This window comes from Pan paniscus, chromosome 10, assembly GCF_029289425.2.
Source record: "Pan paniscus chromosome 10, NHGRI_mPanPan1-v2.0_pri, whole genome shotgun sequence".
Lineage (NCBI taxonomy): Eukaryota > Metazoa > Chordata > Mammalia > Primates > Hominidae > Pan > Pan paniscus.
The window spans coordinates 121,506,799-121,525,216 of NC_073259.2; the positions used below are offsets into that span (position 1 = coordinate 121,506,799).

At 50.6% G+C, this 18,418-nt stretch overlaps 1 protein-coding gene across 3 annotated transcripts; it reads left to right on the plus strand.

Moving 5' to 3' along the window:
• Positions 1 to 2,257: 2,257 nt before the first annotated feature.
• Positions 2,258 to 18,200, plus strand: SDSL (serine dehydratase like). Of its 3 annotated transcripts, XM_063593701.1 has the most exons (9): positions 2,329 to 2,394; positions 5,587 to 5,957; positions 7,860 to 8,054; positions 8,318 to 8,357; positions 9,059 to 9,198; positions 14,057 to 14,145; positions 15,251 to 15,478; positions 16,674 to 16,798; positions 17,809 to 18,200. In XM_063593701.1, exons 3-9 carry the CDS (start codon positions 7,881 to 7,883, stop codon positions 18,000 to 18,002), a joined length of 990 nt encoding a protein of 329 aa, XP_063449771.1. In that variant the 5' UTR covers positions 2,329 to 2,394; positions 5,587 to 5,957; positions 7,860 to 7,880; the 3' UTR covers positions 18,003 to 18,200. The 3 variants fall into 3 exon arrangements, with proteins under 3 accessions (XP_003832478.1, XP_063449771.1, XP_008956073.1); XM_003832430.3 differs by lacking the exon at positions 5,587 to 5,957 and having other exon boundaries at positions 2,258 to 2,394; XM_008957825.6 differs by lacking the exon at positions 5,587 to 5,957 and having other exon boundaries at positions 2,339 to 2,804.
• The last annotated feature ends 218 nt before the right edge of the window (positions 18,201 to 18,418 follow it).

An 18,418-nucleotide genomic window follows, 5' to 3' on the forward strand; every position in this document is an offset into this window, starting at 1 on the left:
CATCCCAAAGTGCTGGGATTACAGGCGTGAGCCACCATGCCTGGCCAATTAATATATTTTTTAAAGAGGCTCCATTTTTAAACTTTACTACCTACCTTAGCTTCTTCCTAAGCCATCATATCCATGAAACTATGGGTCTGATATTTTATATGTACATACACATACATATGTATACACGTATATATATACCTACATACATACACACATCTTTCCTAATGCACACAGAAATAGATTGCCAACTATTAAAAAACCTTTGGGGGCTGGGCGCAGTGGCTGTTGCCTGTAATCCGAGCATTTTGGGAGGCTAAGGTAGGAGGATTGCTTGAGGTCAGGAGTTCAAGATCAGCCTGGGCAGTGCAGTGAGACCTCGTTTGTAAAACAAACAAATAAACAAACAAATAAACAGTGTGGGTTATGCTGGACAGCACGCACGTGTTGGTGTACAGTAGACATGCACTAAATGCAGCTAGTCTGCTTCTTGTCAAAGTCTGAGCTGTGTGCTGAGTCTCTGCCTACTTCAAGAAGCCCTCCCTGATCTTGCCCCATCCCCAGCTACCCTATGGGGACTTTCTGCCCTCTGTCATCTTAGGAGGTGTTATTGTTGCTACCGAATTGGGTGTCTTCCTCTCCCCTCCATGCTGGGGGCCACTTCAAGGCACAAACTGGATTTTATCACCTCTGTGTCCCCAGTGCCCAGTCCAGGACAAGGCACCCAACAAGGATGGGTGTGTGTCTAAAGCGAGGATGGGTAGAAACTTGCCAGAGTCCACATTAAGGATCACGGCCAAGCAGCTCCATCTAACCCCAAGTGGCTGGGAGTTAATCATCAAACCTGGGGAGATCAGAAACAGCCCAAGAAGGACACACAACATCTGTGATGCCAGGTCTTCCTGTTCCCACTTTCCACATAGGGAAACTGAGGCCCAGAGATGGGCACGAGCTGCTCAGGTTCACCCAGTGAGATGGTGCAGAGACAAGACATGAATTTGACCATGTCATTCCCCCCACCTAAAGCCTTCTGTGGCTCCCTAGTGCCCCTGGGTAAGGTCCAAACTCTGGATTGGTACAGGCATCCCTGTGGACTCTGATCTCTGCCCACATCTCCAGCCTCAACCCCACTTGCTTCCCCACCCCTGCCTTCTCCCTCCCAGCCCCACTGGATACTTCCCTGACCCTGGAATATATCATGTTTTTCATTTCCAGACCTTTGCACTCCCTGTGCCTGACTCCTGGCTCCACTCAGACTTCCCCTCCTCCAGGAAGCCTCCCCAGCCCCCCAGGGCCAGGCGGGGTGCCTGCTCGGGGTTCCACAGCCCTGCCCCACCCTGCCAGCTGCTAACATCTGATAGCACTAATAAGTGCTCTCTAATGGCCCTCTCTAAGGGCTTTGTGAAGGCAGAGGACATGCTATTTTGTTTGAGGCCAAAGTTCCAGGGATTGGCACATAGTAGGTGTCCAATAAACATTTAATGAATGAATGAATGGTCAGTCATTCATCTGAGTAGCAAATAATTGCTTGGGTTCTCATGCTGCGTGTAAAATACCCGAGACAGAGAGGTGCTTCAGACAAAAATATACCTTTCCCATGTCACAAATAATAATTATAATAATTGTTTCCTTGGCCAGGTGCAGTGGCTCACGCCTGTAATCCCAGCACTTTGGGAGGCAGAGGCAAGCAGATCACCTGAGGACAGGAGTTCGAGACTGGCCTGGCCAACATGGTCAAACCCTGTCCCTACTAAAAATACAAAAATTAGCTGGCGTGGTAGTGGGTGCCTGTAAACCTGGCTACTCGGGAGGCTGAAGTGGGAGAATTGCTTGAATCCAGGAGGCGGCGGTAACAGTGAGCCGAGATCGCACCATTGCACTCCAGCCTGGGGGACAAGAATGAAACTGTGTCTCAAAAAAAAAAAAAAAAAAAAAGTTCCCTTGTCCTTGTTTTCCCATCCCAGACCTAAGCTGACCCCAACAGTGGTTCAGCATCCGGGACAATCACTAGACCTAAAATGAGAAGACATGGAGATGCCTGCATCCCGGAAGAGATGGCCCAGGGCCAGGGGTAAAGGCTGTCTCTGCCCCTTGCTGTCTGGGAAGCTTTGGCCAAATAAGTTCCCTTTTCTGAGTTTCAGTTTGCTCATCTGTCAAATGAGACAGGGTGGTGCATGAGTCATAGGCAGTGCCCGGGAAAGCAGTGAGGGTTGCTCTCATCCCCTCTCCTCCTCCGTCTTCACCCGGAGGCTTAGGGTCTGGAGCTTTCTCTTTAACAAAGGAGGAGGGGCCAAGGTTGCCGGAAGCTGCCTGAAACTGGACAGAGCCGGTTCCTGGAAAGAGCTGGTTCCCGGGCTGGAGGGCAGGAGCTGGGGCCACGCTGGTCTGGGATAGTTGGGCAGGGAGGTAAGGGGTCTGGGGCCAGCTGGGGCCCCTGGGGCTCAGTGTGTGTGTGAATGAGAGGCTGATGAGAGGCTGCAGGAGTTTGGGAGGCTTTGGGCAAAGTCCAAGCTGAGCAGGTGGGAGTGAGAGGGCCTGAGCGTGGTCTAGGCCCTCCTGGGAATGTCGATTGAATTCAGGGTGCCCTGCAGAAGAAAGTGTTGTGCTGGGGACCCTGAAGGGCGAGAGTGGGTTCTGCCTGCCAGAGGGGCAGGGTTGGGCATTCTGCCAGCCAAGGGGCCAGCCCGAGGTGCCCCAGCCCTGGCACCAGGGATTTGGCTGTGGAGTGCCACCAAGGTGGCCTCTGGGGAAAGGCTTTGGGGACAAGTGAGGTGGACAGCACTGGTGGTCCTTACCTCAACTCATAGATGTGACAGGTAAGGCCCAGTGACAAAAGTGACTTGGCCAAGGTTGGCATGACTGGGACCTGAGCCTGAGCCCCCTGCTTTCCCCTGGGTTATTCCACAGCAGGGAGACCCAGGTCCCCCATTTCAGCCCTGGTGGCTGCCATACGGGACAAGAGCTGTGTGTCCCTGGGCCAAGACAGCTCAGTCCCAGACCTCAGGTGCCTGATGGGGTCTGGGGTTGATAAGGCTGTTGGCAACTTGGGGCTTTTTCATTTAACTGATGCCTGCTGTCCTCTTGTGAGTCAGTATAACCAAGAGGGCTGGGGAAGCCTGGAAACTGAGCCAGGAGCATTTGGTTCCAAAGGACAATTGGCAATAAATATTAAATGCATGCAGCTTTCATAATAGTAACGATAACACTAGTATATTAGAGAAAGTATAGCATCGCGGTTAATAGCACAGATGCCAAAGACACTGCCTGGTGTGAATTCTGGCTATGCTGTTTCTAACTGTGTGAACTTGGATAAGTTACTTAATCTCTCTGGACCTCAGGTTCACTGTTTATAAAATGGAGTCAATGGTGAGTTAATGACTCATCTGTTGTGAGCCAACAGGTGGCTCACACCTGTTATCCTAGTGTTTTGAGAGGCAGAGACAAGAGATTTACCTGAGGCCAGGAGTTCAAGACCAGCCTGGACAACTCAGCAAAACTGCATCTCTATAAAAATTAAAATATCAGCCGGATACAGTGGTGCATGTCTACAGTTCCAGCTACTCAGGAAGCTGAGGTGGGAGGATTGCTTGAGCCCGGGACTTCAAGGTTACAGTGAGCCATGATCGTGCCACTGCACTCCAGCCCAGGCAACAGAGTGAGACCTTGTCTCTAAAACAAACACCAAAAAAACAAGAAAGAGGAAGGATTATGGAGTAGGGGGAGTTCATCCTGACAATCCCAGGATCCCCAGGGGAAAAATCTGGGGATTTCACCAAAAAGGAAGAGAGACCCAATTCCAAGTGGACAGACACCCAACATGGGTGCCCTTACCATGCAGGCTCATTGAATCCTCACAATAGTCCTGCCATGTACACGCTCTTCTTGCAGTTTGTTGTGTGGTCGGTTGGTTCTCATTTTTCGGGTCTAATTTTTTATTTTTTATTTTTTTTTTTGAGACGGAGTTTCCCTCTTACTCTCTAGGCTGGAGTGCAATGGCGCAATCTCGGCTCACCGCAACCTCGCCTCTCAGGTTCAAGCAATTCTCCTGCCTCAGCCTCCCGAGTAGCTGGGATTACAGGCACGCGCCACCATGCCCGGCTAATTTTGTATTTTTAGTAGAGACGGGGTTTCTCCATGTTGGCCAGACTGGTCTTGAACTCTTGACCTCAGGTGATCCGCCTGCCTCGGCCTCCCAAAGTGCTGGGATTACAGGCATGAGCCACCGCGCCCTGTCTCAGTTCTTAGTTTTAATGGTCACTTCCTCTAAGAGGTCTTTCCTGACCTCCATACCCAAAGTAGGTCCCCTTGTTCTTCTCTTTAGGACTCCCTATATGCGTGTTTCCCTCTTAGAAGTTTTCAACATTTCTGATTATTTTGTTTGTCTATGCAGTTATTTGTTAAGCGCCCATCTCATCAGGCTATAATTCAGCTCCAAGGTTGATGTCTATCTTGTCCACAGTGGTATCCCCTGTTGCTAGGTCAGGGCCTGCATCTTGTAGGTGCCCTGTAAACATGCTAAAGTAAGGGTAAGCAGGTCACCATGCTCAAAGCATGACACAAGGTATCAGTGAGATAACGTCTCCAGAGGACTCAGCCGATGACTGGCACATAATAGGGACTCAACAAATGACAGATGTTATTCTCTCTCTCTCTCTTTTTTTTTTTTTAAAGACAGTCTCACTCTGTTGCCCAGGCTGGAGAACAGTGGTGAGATCTTGGCTCACTGCAATCTCCACCTCCCAGGTTCAAGCAATTCTCCCACCTCAGCCTCCCAAGTAGCTGGGACTACAGGTGTGCACCACCACACCTGGCTAATTTTTGTATTTTTAGTAGAGACGGGGTTTCACCATGTTGGCCACGCTGGTCTTGAACTCCTGACCTCAAGGGATCCACCCGCCTCAGCCTCCCAAAGTGCTGGGATTATAGGCATGAGCCACTGCACCTGGCCAATGTTATTCTTATTAACTTACACCACAACCTGTGAGTTGGGGACTGTTTTTATCCCCATTTTAGAGAAGGGGAAACAGGCACAGAGAGGTTGTGACACTTGCTTGGGTCACACAGCCAGGAAGTTGGAGCTGGTTTCTAACTTTTGCTTCTGGTCGACCCCAAAGCCTGTGCTCTTGGGGTCCAGGGTTGAGCTGAGGCCCAGGCTGGGGTATGCGGCATTTGGGGATCAGTGATGACCCATGGGCTTCTTTCCCCTGATGCCCCAAGCTGAGAGGTGCCCTGGATGGGACTGGGAAGAGGTGGCTCAGGCTGTGCCCTGCCCGAGGGGGCCCTGAGGATTCTCAAGGCTATTCTGACAAGGGCGTGGGGTCAAACTCAGGGCCAAGAGACCCCGATCTCTCTGATCTTGGAACCCCAGCCATGACTTAAGGGTGGACAAGAAGGTTAGGTTTGTGAGTGGGCAGGGGAAGTTGCAGCGCTCCCCCTAGCGGCCAATAATGGAATGGTGGGGACCGGCCCAGTGCTTTTCTACCTGGGACAAGAGGAGCTGGCTGTATTTTTTCCTTTTTTTTCCTCTACTATTTTTCCTCCCTCTCATTTCCTCCATCTCTTCTTTTCGTCCTTACCCACTGGTCCATTCACACACAGCTCCTTGGCTTCAAACCTCTCAATGGGCTGAGCGCGATGGCTCACGGATGTAGTCCCAGCACTTCGGGAGGCCGAGGTGGGCAGATCACTTGAGCTCAGGAGTTTGAGACCAGCCAACATGGTGAAACCCCGTCTCTACAAAAAATACAAAAAAATTAATCAGGCGTGGTGACGTGTGCCTGTGGTCCCAGTTACTCGGGAGGCTGAGGCAGGAGAATCGCTTGAACCCGGGAGGCAGAGGGTGCAGTGAGCAGAGATTGCACCACTGCACTCCAGCCTGGGCAAGAGCGAGACTCCCTTTCAAAACACCACGACCACCACCAACACCACCACCACCGCCACCACCACCTCCCAATGGCTTTCCATTGCAGGTAGAATTTGAATAACAACCAAACTCCTCTCCGTGGGCGGGAACCCCCTGCTGGCACCCTTGTCCACCTCTCCGCCCTCACCTCCTACCCTCACCTCCTGCCCCAAACCCCTTCTGTCTGCATCCGCGGCACCCTAAAGTGCATTTCTCCCTCGAGGTGGTCCTGGCTGCTGTTCTCTGTAGGAACTTTTCCTCTTGGCTCTCTTCCTGTCATCCATTTCAAAGTTCCCCTTTCAAGAACGTACAGATGGAGACAGAGTTAAAAGACCCCTCAGCCAATCAAAATGCACAGATCTGATTTGCATCCTGATTCAAACCGTGAAAAACCCCAAACCACAACCAACCACAGAATCAGCCACTGATCATATTTAATGGGATGATTTGAAATGTGAACAATTAACAGATATTTGATGATATGAAAAAATTATATTTTTAGATGTGATCATAGTATTGTGATTATATTTTTAAAAAAATTAGCCTCAATGAGGTATAATTTACATAAAATAAAATTAGCCCACTTTAAGTATAGAATTCAATGTGTTTGAACAAATGTATGTACAGTCATGAAACCATATGGTTACATATAAAAAAGGAGTTCTTAGGCCAGATGCAGTGACTCGCGCCTGTAATCCCAGCAGTTTGGGAGGCTGGGGCAGGAGGATCCCTTGAGCCTAGGAGTTTGAGACCAGCCTGGGCAACATAGTGAGACCCTATCTCTACAAAAAAGTACAAAAATTAGGCAGACGTGGTGATGTGCGCCTGTAGTCCCAGCTACTCAGGAGGCTGAGGTGGGAGGACTGCTTGAGCCTGAGAGATTGAGGCTGCAGAGAGCTGTGATTACAGTACTGCACTCCAGGCTGGGTGACAGAGTGAGACTCTGTCTCAAAAACACAAGTTCTTTACCTCCAGAGAGACATGCTGAAATATTTACAGGTGAAATAATATAAAAGAATAATAATAATTAAGGGGTAAATAATGATACAGGAAGGGGGAGTGGGCACCGATAGGGGAGTGAGTTAGACCATGAGTTGATTGCTGAAGCTGAAGAGTTTTTGTTTGTTTGTTTGTTTTTGAGACGGAGTCTTGCTCTGTCACCCAGGCTGGAGTGCAGTGGCACAACCTTGGCTCACTGCAACCTCCGCCTCCCAGGTTCAAGTGATTCTCCTGCCTCAGCCTTCTGAGTGCTGGAATTACAAGTGTGTGTACCATCATGCCCGGCTAATTTTTGTATTTTTAGTAGACAGGGTTTTACCTTGTTGGCCAGGCTGGTCTCGAACTCTTGACCTCAAGTGATCTGCCTGCCTTGGCCTCCCAAAATGCTGGGATTACAGGCGTGAGCTGCTGTGCCCCTGCCAGCTGAAGGTCTTTATACAGTTCTCAATACTTTGCTATGTTTACATTTTCCATAACAAACGTTTTTACAAAGTTTTCCTCCTGAGAGATGTCTTTCATGATTGCTCTTGCTAAAATAACACCCCATACCCTCTGCAAGTCACTCCTATTTGAAATTCTGCAACTTTTCCTAGTGGGAGGTTTTTTGTGACTCGTGGGTCCCCAAACCTGGAAATGCCTGGCACATAGTAGGTGCTGAATAAGTATTTTTTGACTGAAGAATGAATTCTCCCACTCTCTCATTCATTTCTCACCATATATTGGCCACTTTCTACATCCCCAGCACAGCCACACTTATGGAATGAAAGGACCCCAGGCCAAACTTCTTTGACCAGATGGGGAAACTGAGGCCCAGAGAGTCACAGATACGTGATGGGGGTCTCACACCTCAGCAGCTGGATGAAGTGAAGGGCACCTAAGCCAAGGGCTTTCTCCACCTTCCCCTCCCTGTCCTGGTTAAGGGAACTCTTGATGGGGACTGCCTGGGTGGTGACTTTGTGTCCTCCTGCAGGTTGTCTACCTGGTCTCCAGAATGGACGGCCCTGTGGCAGAGCGTGCCAAGCAGGAGCCCTTTCACGTGGTCACACCTCTGTTGGAGAGCTGGGCGCTGTCCCAGGTGGCGGGCATGCCTGTCTTCCTCAAGTGTGAGAATGTGCAGCCCAGCGGCTCCTTCAAGATTCGGGGCATTGGGCATTTCTGCCAGGAGGTGAGGGTGTGTGGAAAGGAGGGGAGAAGTGAGGTTGTGCAGGAGGGAGGTAAGAGTGAGGGGTGTGGGCTGGGGACGGGTTCGGGCAGGAGGGGAAACATGAACTCGTGCAGATGGGAGGGGAAAGGTAAGGGCAGGGCTGTGGGCAGGATGAGGGGTAAAGGCGTATTGGGAGTGGGATGGGGAGACTCTAACGCCATTCCACATAGGCCTTCATGACACCTGCTTGGGTTAGCCCCTAACCCCATTCCTTCTCTTCCCAGATGGCCAAGAAGGGATGCAGACACCTGGTGTGCTCCTCAGGTGACCCCACCTTTTTTTGTTTCATGGGCAGAGGTTGGGGGAGGAGGAATAGGCTGGAGCGGCAGTACACATCCAGGGTTGGTCTCCTCTTAAAGGCCCAGCCTCATCAAGGTCATTGATGAGATGACTACTGTGTACATCCCATCCTAGCCTTCTCCCATAGTTCAGGACTCATGGTGGTAGCAAGTGCCAGAAACCCAATTCATATAGGTTTAAGCTACAGGCTCTAAGAATGGAAAATTCTTGGGATAAGTGGCTTTCAGGCACAGGGGGATCCAGGAGCTCTCCTCTCTGTCTCTCCTTCTCTGGACTTTGCTTTCCTGCATATTAGCTTTATTTTTAGGTGGGCCTCATGGTAGCAAGATGGCCACCAGGAATTCCAGCCTTGCATCCTACCAGCCTCCCAACCCTAGGGAAAAGGGAGCACCCCTTCTTGATGCCTCGCCTCAATCCTGGAATTGTTTTTTTTTTTTTGGCCCTGCTTGGGTGGCTTCTTCATCCTTGAACCAATCATGGGTTGGGGGATTAGGTTCTGATTGGCTCAACCTAGATTATGTGTCCCCCTCTTGAGTGGAGGAAGGAGTCAATGGGGCATATGAATGTTGGGGACGAGTGACTCTGAAGGGATATGGAGGGGGAGGGGAAGGCATATCAAAGGCCAATCAGCTCTGCCCACTGCCCCTTTCCTCCTTTCTGCACAGGGGGTAATGCGGGCATCGCTGCTGCCTATGCTGCTAGGAAGCTGGGCATTCCTGCCACCATCGTGCTCCCTGAGAGCACCTCCCTGCAGGTGGTGCGGAGGCTGCAGGGGGAGGGGGCCGAGGTTCAGCTGACTGGAAAGGTAAGGGCTCTGGGAAGGGGAGAACCATCTGGGTGGGCTGCTCTCCTTCACCTCACCCCACCCCTAAGACGTCCTGTCTCCTTTTCCTTTCGATGAGCTGTGGCTGGGACCCAGTCCTCTCTCAGGATAGCTGAGCTGAGGGGGGAATGAGGTGGGATGGGTGTTGAGGGCTGGGATCTCCCAACTTTCCTCTGCCCACCCTGAGAAGTACCCCTCATGTGTGAACCAAGACAAATGGGAAGCTGATGATGAACAGGAGACTGTCTGTCTCCTTATATCCTCACCAGCACCTGGTATTATCTACTTTTAACATTTTTGCTGTTAGATAAGACAAGAAGTATCAAGATGATGGCAGCATTAGTTCTCATTCTGAGACCACCCCAATAGAAATGGTATCCACTGAGAAAGATATCACCGGTTCCCTTTGTTACCAAAGAAATAGAGACACAGATACAAAATCTGTCTTTCCTTCTGTGAAGAAGGAAAAAATCATTCAAATAATGGAAAACAGATTTTTAAACCTCTCGAAATTAAAACTAAAAGCCAAACTATGGTACGTTAAAGCTGGTCCCAAATACTTCCTGTATATAGTTTCTTCCCTTTCTTCTGTCCTTCCTTCCCTCCCTCTCTTCTTCTTTCCTTCCTTCATTATTTCCCTCCTTCCCTCTTCCCTCCCTCCCTCCCTCCTTCCCTCCCTCCTTCCTTTCTTCATTCTTTCTCTCCTTCCTTCCTTCTTTTCTCCTTCCTTCCTTCCATTTATTCATCCATCTAACCATCCTTCCACACATCACCCTTTCTCTCTCCTCTCTCCCTTCTTTCCATCCATCCATCCATCCATCCATCCATCCATCAGATATTGATTGAGCACATACTCAGTGCCTGCTATGTTAGACATTCTAGAAACACAGAGATAGTAAGACATGGTCTTTACACTCATAAATTTGAGATTATTATGAGGAGACACACAGGTAACCAGATGATGGTAACAAAGTGTGAAAAGTGTTGCCACGGGGGAAGCACAGGGCACCAAGGAAGTCAGAGAGAAGGTGTGTTGTTTTAATCAGCTATTGTTGCTTGGTAATGCTGCATAACAAACAGCCCCCAAATAGCAGCAGCTTATAAGAAACATTTGTTTCCGATGCTTTGGGTCTGTGGGAGGGTTAGGGTGGTTCTGCTTCGGAATGTGGGGAAGGATTAAGGTCTGCAGATGTCCCCTGTGTCTTCCCCAGCCAGTGGCCACTGGGGGCACGTTCTTCTCAAGGGCAATGGCAAGAGGGGTGAGAAGAAACGCATGATGGCTCTTAAGACCTCAGCCCAGAACTGTTACACTGTCAGTTCTGCCATATGCTGTTAGCCAGAGCAAGTCACACAGCTGAGACCAACATCAATGGGGAGGGGACATGTGCTCCACCCACTCTAGTGAGAAGAACAGCAAAGCCACATGGCAAAAATAAAATAAATAAATAAATAGATAAAAAAGCTGGGCACTGTGGCGTGCACCTGTAGTCTCAGCTACTCAGGAGGCTGAGTTGGGAGGATCACTTGAGCCCAGGAGTTTGAGGCCAGCCTGGGCAACATAGTAAGAGCATGTCTCTAAAAATAGTAACTATTAAGCCACATGGCAAGGTGTAGGTGTATGATTCTAACAGAGGGAGGCAGTGGAGAATTGGGCAGTGGTCAAACCAATGGGCTGTGCCTTAGATTTGGGGAAAGGATCCAGGACAGGCTCCCAACAAGGGTCCCCAGGGTTGGGTATTGAAGGAGAAATCTGAGTCCCCACAGTGGAGAAAAGGGAGGCAATGATCTGATTGTGAACAGAGGAAAAGGTGTGGGTAAAGGTGTGGCGTGGATGAGCACGGTGCATTCAGGCTGAGCCCAGCGTGGGGGAGGGATGGTGAAAGGTGAGGCTGAAGAGGGGCAGAGTTGCTCCATCAGGCAGGGTGGCTTGTAGGTGAAGCTAATGTGTTTCCACCCGAGAGCACTAGGGAAGCATGAAAGGAGTTTGAGCAGGGGAGGGACCTGGTTGGATTTTCACTCTGCCTGCTCTGGGGCAATGCAGGAGAGGAGCCAGAGAGGAGGCTGCTTGGGGCCCTACAGGTGACAGATGTCAAGCACTATATGGTTTTGAATCTATTTTTTTCTTTAGTTTTAATTTCAGATTCAGGGATACATGTGCAGGTTTGTTACATGGGTATATTTCATGATGGAGAGGTTTGGGCTTCTAATGATTCTATCGTCCAAGTAGTGAACATAGTACCAACAGGTAGTTGTTTTTTTTTTTTTTTGAGACAGAGTCTTACTCTGTCGCCCAAGCTGGAGTGCAGTGGCATGATCTTGGCTCACTGCAACCTCCGCCTCCCAAGTTCAAACAATTCTCCTGCCTTGGCCTCCCAAGTAGCTGGGATTACAGGCACCCACCACCACACCCAGCGAATTTTTTTTTTTTTTTTTTGAGACGAGTCTCGCTCTGTTGCCCAGGCTGGAGTGCAGCGGTACAATCTCGGCTCACTGCAAGGTCTGCCTCCCGGGTTCACACCATTCTCCTGCCTCAGCCTCCCGAGTAACTGGGACTACAGGCCAGCTACTACAGCCACCACGCCTGGCTATTTTTTTTTTTTTTTTTTTTGTATTTTTAGTAGAGACGGGATTTCACCATGTTAGCCAGGATGGTCTCGAACTCCTGACCTCGTGATCCACCTGCCTTGGCCTCCCAAAATGCTGGGATTACAGGTGTAAGCTACTGCCCCCAGCCTAATTTTTGTATTTTTAGTAGAGACAGGGTTTCACCATGTTGGCCAGGCTGGTCTCGAACTCCTGACCTCAGGTAATCTGCCTGCCTCGGCCTCCCAAAATGCTAGGATTACAGGTGTGAACCACTGTGCCTGGCTGACAGGTTTGTTTGTTTGCTTGTTTCTTTCTTTCTTTCTTTCTTTCTTTCTTTCTTTCTTTCTTTCTTTCTTTCTTTCTTTTTTTCCTTCTTTCTTTCGTTCTTTCTTTCTTTCTCTCTCTCTCTCTCTCTTTCTTTCTGTCTCTCTGTCTCTCTCTCTCTCTGTCTCTGTCTCTCTCTTTCTTTCTTTTTTTTGAGACAGAGTCTTGCTCTGTTGCCAAGCTGGAGCGCAGTGGCGCCATCTTGGCTCACTGCAACCTCCACTGTCCGGGTTCAAGCGATTCCGCTGCCTCAGCCTCCTGAGTAGCTGGGATTACAGGTGCACGCCACCACACCCGGCTAATTTTTTGTATTTTAGTAGAGACAGGGTTTCACCATGTTGGCCAGGATGGTCTGGATCTCCTGACCTCAGGATCTGCCTGCCTCGGCCTCTCAAAGTGCTGGGATTACAGGCGTGAGCCACTGCGCCCAGCTGACAGGTATTTTTCAACCTCTGCCACTCTCTCTCTCTCCCCACTTTTGGAGTCCCCAGTGTCTCTCGTTCCCATCTTTGTGCCCATGTGTATACCCAGTGTTTAACTCCCAGTTGTAAGTGAGAATATGCAGTATTTGGTTTTCTGTTCCTAAGTTAATTATCTTAGAATAATTGCCTCCAGCTGCATCCATGTTGCTGCAAAGGACATGATCTTCTTTTTTTGTGGCTGCGTAGTGTTCCTTGATGTATATGCACCACATTTTCTGTATCCAGTCCACCATTGATGGGCACCTGGGTTGATTCCATGTCTTTGCTATTGTGAATACTGCTGTGATGAACACACAAATGCAGATCTTTTTGGTAAAATGGTTTATTTTCCTTTGGGTAGATACTCAGTAATGGGATTGCTGGGTCAAATGGTAATTCTATTTTTAGTTCTTTGAGAAATCTCCAAACTGCTTCCTATTGGAGCTGAACTCATTTGCATTCACACCAACAGTGTATTTTTTGTTTCAGTAACTCGGGGGAATGAGACTCCTCTCTTCAGCCAGATGGGAAATTCCTTGCAGTCAGAGACCATTTCTTGGCTTCTCTCCTGCTGAAGAGTCCCCATACCTAGAACTGGGCACAGAGTGGGCACTGCAGAGTCCCTGAGGATGAGCAGGGGCTATTTCTGCCCCCCTTGTGACCCTCCATCCCTCCCTTGGGAGAGGAGGCCATTGTCTATCATTTAGTTTCTGTATCTGGTTCCTGCTGAGATCGGCTGGCATGGGGTCCCTCTGAAATGCTGTCTTAGTTTGGATTCTCCCAAAAGCGGTCCCTGAAATGAGGACTGGGGTGCATGTGGTTTATTTGGGAGGTGATTGCAGGAAGCATTGGTAGGGAGTGTAGAAATGAGTCAGGGAAGGGAAGAAAGCCTGTCAATGGTGTGTGAATGAGCAGGGGACCTGGATCTCTGCCACAGAGGCCAAGCCAGTGAGAAGAGAAAACTCACCCCTGCTGTGGTTGCCTTGGGTCCATCATGGTCAGGGCCGGCCCTATGCGCCATCTCTCTGGCTGCTTGAACTCAACTAGCAGGCCATCAGCTGGGCCATTGCTGGTTTCCACGGACACACTCTATGGTGACCAAGTTGCTATCTGGGGTTTGACTTTAGGGCGCTTCTCCCCTACTGGTTGGCTAGAAGTGGGCACCATGTGGCTGACCTTGGAGCTGACCCGCTCCCAGCCTCCCTGGCTGGCCTGGCCTGGTTTTCATAGTGTGGCAGCAGGACAGGTCGCTTGGGTATTGTGGAAAGCACATGGCATCTGTTTGTCCGCCTGGAAGTGCTTGTCCAATTCTCAGGAGGCCTCTGGGCCCACACCAGGTATGGTCTCATCTGCAGGGCTGTCCCCAGACTACTAGATCCTGGGGCCACCAAGGAGATCCTGGGCCTCTGCTCCAGCCTCCATAGCAGTCCCACTCCCGGCTGTTCTGAGGGCCCTTGGTTTCTCTGTAGGTCTGGGACGAGGCCAATCTGAGGGCGCAAGAGTTGGCCAAGAGGGACGGCTGGGAGAATGTCCCCCCGTTTGACCACCCCCTAATATGGTAAGGCTGACGCCCCTCTCCCCAGGAGTCCAGAGCTGGGAGACCTTCACTGAGTCAGGGTCCTCCCATTGGGCAGAAGGAGAAACTGAGGCCCAGAGGGGAGAAGAGGCTTCAAAGCCAGGCAGACATGGGTTCAGATCCCACTTCTGCCCCCTTGTGAATTGTGGGACTTTGTGCAAAGCACCCCAGATCCTGTGCCTCAGTTTCTATGTGTGTAAAATGGAAGTGATAGTACCAAGTCTCCTTTACTGAATATGTGCTTTGGGACCAGGCACCAGGCTAATGGCTCCTCCTGCACTGTTCCATTTACCCTCCCCAAAGCCCTAGAGGTGGGTGCTATTATCCCCATTTCATAGGTGAGGAAACTGAGGCACATCGAGGTCAAACAACTTGCCCCAGATCACACAGCTAAGTACGTGGCAGATACAAAGGGCTGCAGTCAGGCTGGTCCCAAGTGATACACTTGTCCCCTCTTAACCACACATTGCCATTGCCTCTTTGCAAAGTTGGGGAGGGGGCTAAATTGGGATAATGTCCAAGAAAGGGCCTGGGAGGTTGATGGAGATGGGAAGGGATGAGCAAACAAATACATAATAAAGAAAATGAATGAGGCCAGGCGCGGTGACTCACGCCTGTAATCCCAGCACTTTGGGAGGCCGAGGCGGGTGGATCACCTGAGGTCAGGAGTTCGAGGCCAACCTGGCCAACATGGCAAAACCCTATCTCTACTAAAAATACAAAAATTAGCTGGGCGTGGTGGTGCGCACCTTTAGTCCCAGCTACTCGGGAGGCTGAGGCAGGAGAATCGCTTGAATCCAGGAAGTGGAGGTTGCAGTGAACCGAGATCGTGCCACTGCACTCCAGCCTGGGTGACAGAGTGGACTCTATCCAAAAAAATGAAAATAAAGAGAATGAATGAAGCTGAGCGAAGTAACTGTTGCAGGACTTCCTCTCCCCTCACCGTGGATGGGATGGGGATGGTGGGGAGGGGTTTATGTATATGAGGGGGCAGAGAACCCACCCCTGGTAAATTCCCCCACCACAGGAGCCATCTGGGCTGGGGTCCTCCCTCACTCTGCTTCTCCCTCTCACCCCCCCTCCCCAGGAAAGGCCACGCCAGCCTGGTGCAGGAGCTGAAAGCAGTGCTGAGGACCCCACCAGGTGCCCTGGTGCTGGCAGTCGGGGGTGGGGGTCTCCTGGCCGGGGTGGTGGCTGGCCTGCTGGAGGTGGGCTGGCAGCATGTACCCATCATTGCCATGGAGACCCATGGGGCACACTGCTTCAATGCGGCCATCACAGCCGGCAAGCTGGTCACACTTCCAGACATCACCAGGTGGGTAAGGGCTGGGGACATTTGTAGGGGCTGGAGGGTGGGTGTGCCACTGTCCTAGGGCCTTCCAGTCCCAGCCGGTGGAGACGGGGGCACCCAAAAGGCTGTCCTTGGTCCTGGGACTCCAACCACAGTAAAGTGGACCTGAGTTAGAAGGCAGTGCTGAAAAAGGAGATGAGGAATATGATTCATTTAAACCTAATCAGTTCTTAAAACAAGCTTTCATTGACTTATCATTACAAAAGCAATCCATGTGTGTTACAAATAAGTTTGAAAATGTAGGCCAGGCATCATGGCTCATGCTTGTAATCCCAGCATTTTGGGAGGCTGAAGCAGGTGGATCACTTGAGGTCAGGAGTTTGAGACCGGCCTGGCCAACATATAGTGAAACCCTGTCTCTACTAAAAAAAATACAAACATTACCTGGGCATGGTAGCGCACGCCTGTAGTCCTAGCTACTTGGGAGGCTGAAACGGAAGGTTTGCTTGAGCCCAGGAGTTTGAGGCTATTGTGTGCTATGATCGTCCCTGTGAATAGCCATCGTGCTCCAGCCTGGGAAACTTAGCAAGACCCTGTCCTCCCCCATACCCCCCAAAAGCCAATAAATTTTAAAAAGAACATGATCATTGAATTTAGGACCCACCCTAATCCGGTATGATTTCACCTTAATTTAACTAATTACATCTGCAAAGACTCTATTTCCAAGTAAGATCACATTTTGAGGTTCTTGGTGGATGAGCATTTTTTTTTTTTTTTGAGTTGGAATCTCACTGTTTCCCAGGCTAGAGTGCAATGGCGCGATCTCAGCTCACTGCAACCTCTACCTGCTGGGTTCAAGTGATTCTCCTGCCTTAGCCTCCCAAGTAGTTGGGATTACAGGCATGCGCCACCACACCCGGCTAATTTTGTATTTTTAGTAGAGATGGGGTTTCACCATGTTGGTCAGGCTGGTCTTGAACTCCCCGACCTCAGGTGATCTGCCCACCTTGGCCTCCCAAAGTGCTGGGATTACAGGCGTGAGCCACTGCGCCCGGCAAGGACACACTATTTTTGAGCACCTCCTCTGTGACTTATAATGCTGAGCTCCAACCAGCCCATGGCAGGATGGGAGGGGGTGGCTGGGGCTGGGGAGAGACCTGATTCACCAGCTCTTCCCTGAGCCCCTGGTCTCCCTGCCCCACCCTGCTCTATCCTGCAGCGTGGCCAAGAGCCTGGGTGCCAAGACGGTGGCCGCTCGGGCCCTGGAGTGCATGCAGGTGTGCAAGATTCACTCTGAAGTGGTGGAGGACGCCGAGGCTGTGAGCGCTGTGCAACAGCTCCTGGGTGAGTGATCCCTGTCCTCCACCTGGGCTCAGAGACCCACGAAGTCCCTGCATCCTCTAGCAAGAGTGTGTTCTGTCTTATCTGTATCCTCAGCACCAGGCACTGGCTAGGTGTGCAGTTACTGTGCACTAAGTGCACGTCGAGTAGATGGAAGGGGGTGAGGATAAAGAAGGAGTGTATCTTGCTGTCTCTAGCCCCCAGACTTTCATACATGCTGCTCCTCTCTCTGGCTGGCCCTGCTCCCTATTGGTTTGATGTGACTGAGGGCTATCAGCCATCATAGCACCTCCTTCAGGAAGCCTCCCTTGATCACTCACCCCACGCTGCCTGGGTTGTGGACCTCCAATGCACCACTCCCTGTGTTCATAACCTCCTGGTTCTTATCCCTCTACATCACTGATGTGAGCCCCATGAGGGCTGGTGTGTCTTAGTCCCTGACGTGTCCCTAGGGCCTTCCTGGCATAGGGCATGGCAGGTAGTAGGCACTCAATAGATGTTTGTTGATTGAAGGGATGAATATATGAGTGAGTGGAAAGGTGGGTAATGGATAGATGGACAGTGGATGGATGGATGGATGGATGGATAATGAAGTGACGGATTGATGAACGGTATAGAAATGAATGAATGGACAGACACATTGATTAATGAACATGTTGATGGATGGACAGACAGTCAAATGATGGATAGAGGAATGGATGGATGGCTATGAATGGGTGGATGGATGGATATGTTGATGGATGGGTACACTGATGGATGGACGGACAGATAGTCTAATGATGGATAGAGGAATGGATGGATGGATAGAGAGATAAAAGGTGGATGGTGGAAGGATAGGAGGCCAGGCTGATGGATGGGGAGAGCGTGAGACAAGTGATGGATTGCCAGCAGAGCAGATGAATGGCTGACTAGCTGGAGAGATGGCTGCAAGGATCTGCCGTGCCCAGGGCCTGCTGAGCACCGAGTGGTTCTTCTTCCCTTTCCTTCCTCTCTCCATCCCCCGATCCTGGCAGATGATGAGCGTATGCTGGTGGAGCCTGCCTGTGGGGCGGCCTTAGCAGCCATCTACTCAGGCCTCCTGCGGAGGCTCCAGGCCGAGGGCTGCCTGCCCCCTTCCCTGACTTCAGTTGTGGTAATCGTGTGTGGAGGCAACAACATCAACAGCCGAGAGCTGCAGGCTTTGAAAACCCACCTGGGCCAGGTCTGAGGGGTCCCATCCTGGCCCCAAAGACCCCTGAGAGGCCCATGGACAGTCCTGTGTCTGGATGAGGAGGACTCAGTGCTGGCGGATGGCAGTGGAAGCTGCCCTGTGCAACTGTGCTGGCTGCCTCCTGAAGGAAGCCCTCCTGGACTGCTTCTTTTGGCTCTCCGACAACTCCGGCCAATAAACACTTTCTGAATTGAATTTGCGAATGCTATGGATCCTATCTTTCCATGTCAGTGAGCTCACAGGAGACACACCACAATCCTGTTGCCACTTCTGTAATAAAGTGACTCCAAGCCCCATCTTAGGCAACAAAGCCAAGACTTGAAAACCTCAGTCTCTAAAGGATCCAACCATTATGAGATCTTAAATGGGCTTCCTTTACCTGGAGGACCAGCCCAGGTTGACCAGGTCAGGAA